This window comes from Phaethon lepturus, unplaced genomic scaffold (assembly GCF_000687285.1).
Source record: "Phaethon lepturus isolate BGI_N335 unplaced genomic scaffold, ASM68728v1 scaffold32240, whole genome shotgun sequence".
In the NCBI taxonomy this organism is placed as follows: Eukaryota; Metazoa; Chordata; class Aves; order Phaethontiformes; family Phaethontidae; genus Phaethon; species Phaethon lepturus.
In genome coordinates this window covers 1-2,572 of record NW_010510329.1, presented here as the reverse complement: position 1 = coordinate 2,572, position 2,572 = coordinate 1, and the positions used below count along the sequence as shown (strand labels likewise).

At 61.3% G+C, this 2,572-nt stretch overlaps 1 protein-coding gene across 1 annotated transcript; it reads left to right on the top strand.

The window, feature by feature from the left end:
* Positions 1 to 54: 54 nt before the first annotated feature.
* Positions 55 to 1,724, top strand: UBE2M (ubiquitin-conjugating enzyme E2M; the record flags this gene model as incomplete). The annotated part of the gene is made up of 4 exons (XM_010296694.1): positions 55 to 149; positions 568 to 606; positions 1,339 to 1,442; positions 1,661 to 1,724. Coding segments are annotated over 4 exons (302 nt in total), but the record flags the coding sequence as incomplete, so codon positions are not given.
* Positions 1,725 to 2,572: the final 848 nt, after the last annotated feature.

Genomic DNA, 2,572 nt, shown 5'->3' with positions numbered 1-2,572 from the left:
GTTAGCCACAGCCAGGTGGCCGTGTCCCCCCACCTCACATCTCTGTCCCCCCAGACATCAACGAGCTGAACCTGCCCAAGACGTGCGAGATTGACTTCTCCGACCAGGACGACCTGCTGCACTTCCGCCTCCTCATCTGCCCTGACGAGGTGGGGTCCCCCTTGTCCCCTTGTCAGCCTCCTGGGTGCCCCCCACCCCGGAGTCCCCCCGTCCCTTTGTCCCCTCCTGTCCCTGTGTGTCCTCCTGGCCCTCCCCGTCCCCCGCCTGCTCCCTGTCTCTTCCCTCCACCCCCCACCATTTTGGGGTGCCCTCCATCCCTCCTGTCCTCACTGGCACCTTCCATTCCCCTCGGTCACCCCTGCGTCCCTGCCAAAGACACTTGCATCCCTTGGGGTTCCCCTGTGCCTCCTCTCTTTTCCCTAGGGGTCTTTCCCATTTTCCTGCCCCCCTCTTTGTCTTTGTTTGTCCCTTGGGGTCCCCCCAGTGTCCCCATCCTCCCTGTGTCCCCCAGTGTCCCTTGCTGTCCCCCTGGTGTACCCACCCTGGTGACGTTTCTCTCTCCCACAGGGCTTCTACAAGGGAGGGAAATTCGTCTTCAGTTTTAAGGTCAGTCCTGCACTGGGTGGGGGAATCCTGTGGCCACCAACATCCATCCTGGGGTCACCAAGATGGGACTGATGGCCACATGGCTGCTCCAGGAGTTGTAGGTGGCAGCAGTGGGGTGGATGGCCACCAAGGTGGCACCTGCGGCCAGCAGGGTCACACCCACAGTCATGAGCCTGTGGCCACCGGAAGATAAGCAGCCATGACTTATGGTCACCATGTGGGTTGGGACTGGGACTAGGGGTTGGTGGCCACAAAGACATTGCTGGTAGCCAAGTGCCCACCCTGTGGGTTAGGGTAGAGGCTCGTGATCACCAAGATGTGACCAGCGGCTATGTGTCTGCTCTATATATTGGAGGTGGGGGGGGGACTTGGTGGCCACCAAGACATGACCAGGCTGTGTGTCCATCTCTGTGGGTTGAAGATGGGACCTAGGGTTTGGTGACCACTAAGACGTGACCGTTGGCTGCGTCTACTCTGTGGTTAGAAACAGAGACAAGAAACTGGTGGTGACTAAGATGTGACATGTGGCCACCAAGACATGACAAGCAGCCACGTGTCCCCACTGCTGGTTGGGTCAGTGTCCAGCGACTGGTGGCCACCACTGTGAGACCAGTGGCCATCAAAACACGACTAGAAACCAGATGTCCACATTGTGGATTGGGGTAAGGGCTGGGGGCCACCAAGACGTGACTGCTGAGCTGTGACGCTGTGCCCACTCTCCACCCCTCCCAGGTCGGCCAGGGCTACCCCCACGACCCGCCGAAGGTGAAGTGTGAGACGATGGTTTATCACCCCAACATCGACCTGGAGGGCAACGTTTGCCTCAACATCCTCAGGTGGGCCACCACCACCACCTCCAGGGTGGTCATCACCACATCTGCGGTGGCCACAGCTGGATCTGGGTCCCCGTCGGAGATAAGGGTGGGATGAGGGGGCAAACAGTTGTCCCCGGTGTGTGTGTTGTATCTCTGCGCCTTGAGTGTAGGCATGGGGTTGCCACGGCCACCTCTGTGGTGGCCCCAGTGTCCATCCTGACCTCCATCTCTGTCCCCAGAGAGGACTGGAAGCCCGTCCTGACGATAAACTCCATCATCTACGGCCTGCAGTACCTCTTCCTGGTGAGTACCTGTGGGGTACAGGCACCTGTGGGTGGGGGGCACCCATCATGGCTCTGGGGTGGCCCTTGGGGGGTACCTGGTGGCTGTGGGACATGTCCTAGGGGCCCTTCGTGGCCTTGTGAGGCCCCAAGGTGGCACCTGGTGGCGCTGGAACAGCTCCTGGGGTCACCTTGTGGCTTTGGGACACCCTGAGGTGGCACCTGATGGCCCTGAGACTTGTTCTAGGGGCCCTTGGTGGCCTTGGGAGACCCTGAGGTGGTACCTGCTGGCCTTGGGACATCTCCTGGGTGCACCCGATGGCCTTGGGACAACCTGAGGAAGCAACTGGTGGCTTTGGGACACATCCTAGGGGTCCTTGGTGGCCTTGGGAGACCTCAAGGTGGCACCCGGTGGCCTTGGGGCAACCTGAGGAGGCACCTGGTGGCCCTGGAACATGTTCTAGGGGCTCTTGGTGATGTTGGGAGAGCCTGAGTGGCACCCAGTGGCCTTTTAGCACCTGGTGGCCTTGGGACACCTTGAGGTGGCATCTGGTGGCCCTGGGACGTGTCCTAGGGGCCCTTGGTGGCCTTGGGAGACCCTGAAGTGGCACCTGGTAGCCACAGGACACCTTTGGGGGCCACCTGATGATGCAGAGTCACCCCAATGTGTGTGTGATGACACCCTGAGGTGGCACCTGGTGGCCTGGGGACACCCCAGGAGGACACTTGATCACTTAATGGGGACGCCGGGGGGTTCTAGGCCATCCCAGACCATCCCCAACCCCGGTGCCACCGTGAGACCCCCCTGGTGTCCCGCATCGTGCCCCAGTGGGGGCGGGATTAGGGGGCAGTTCCCTGCTGGGGGGGCAG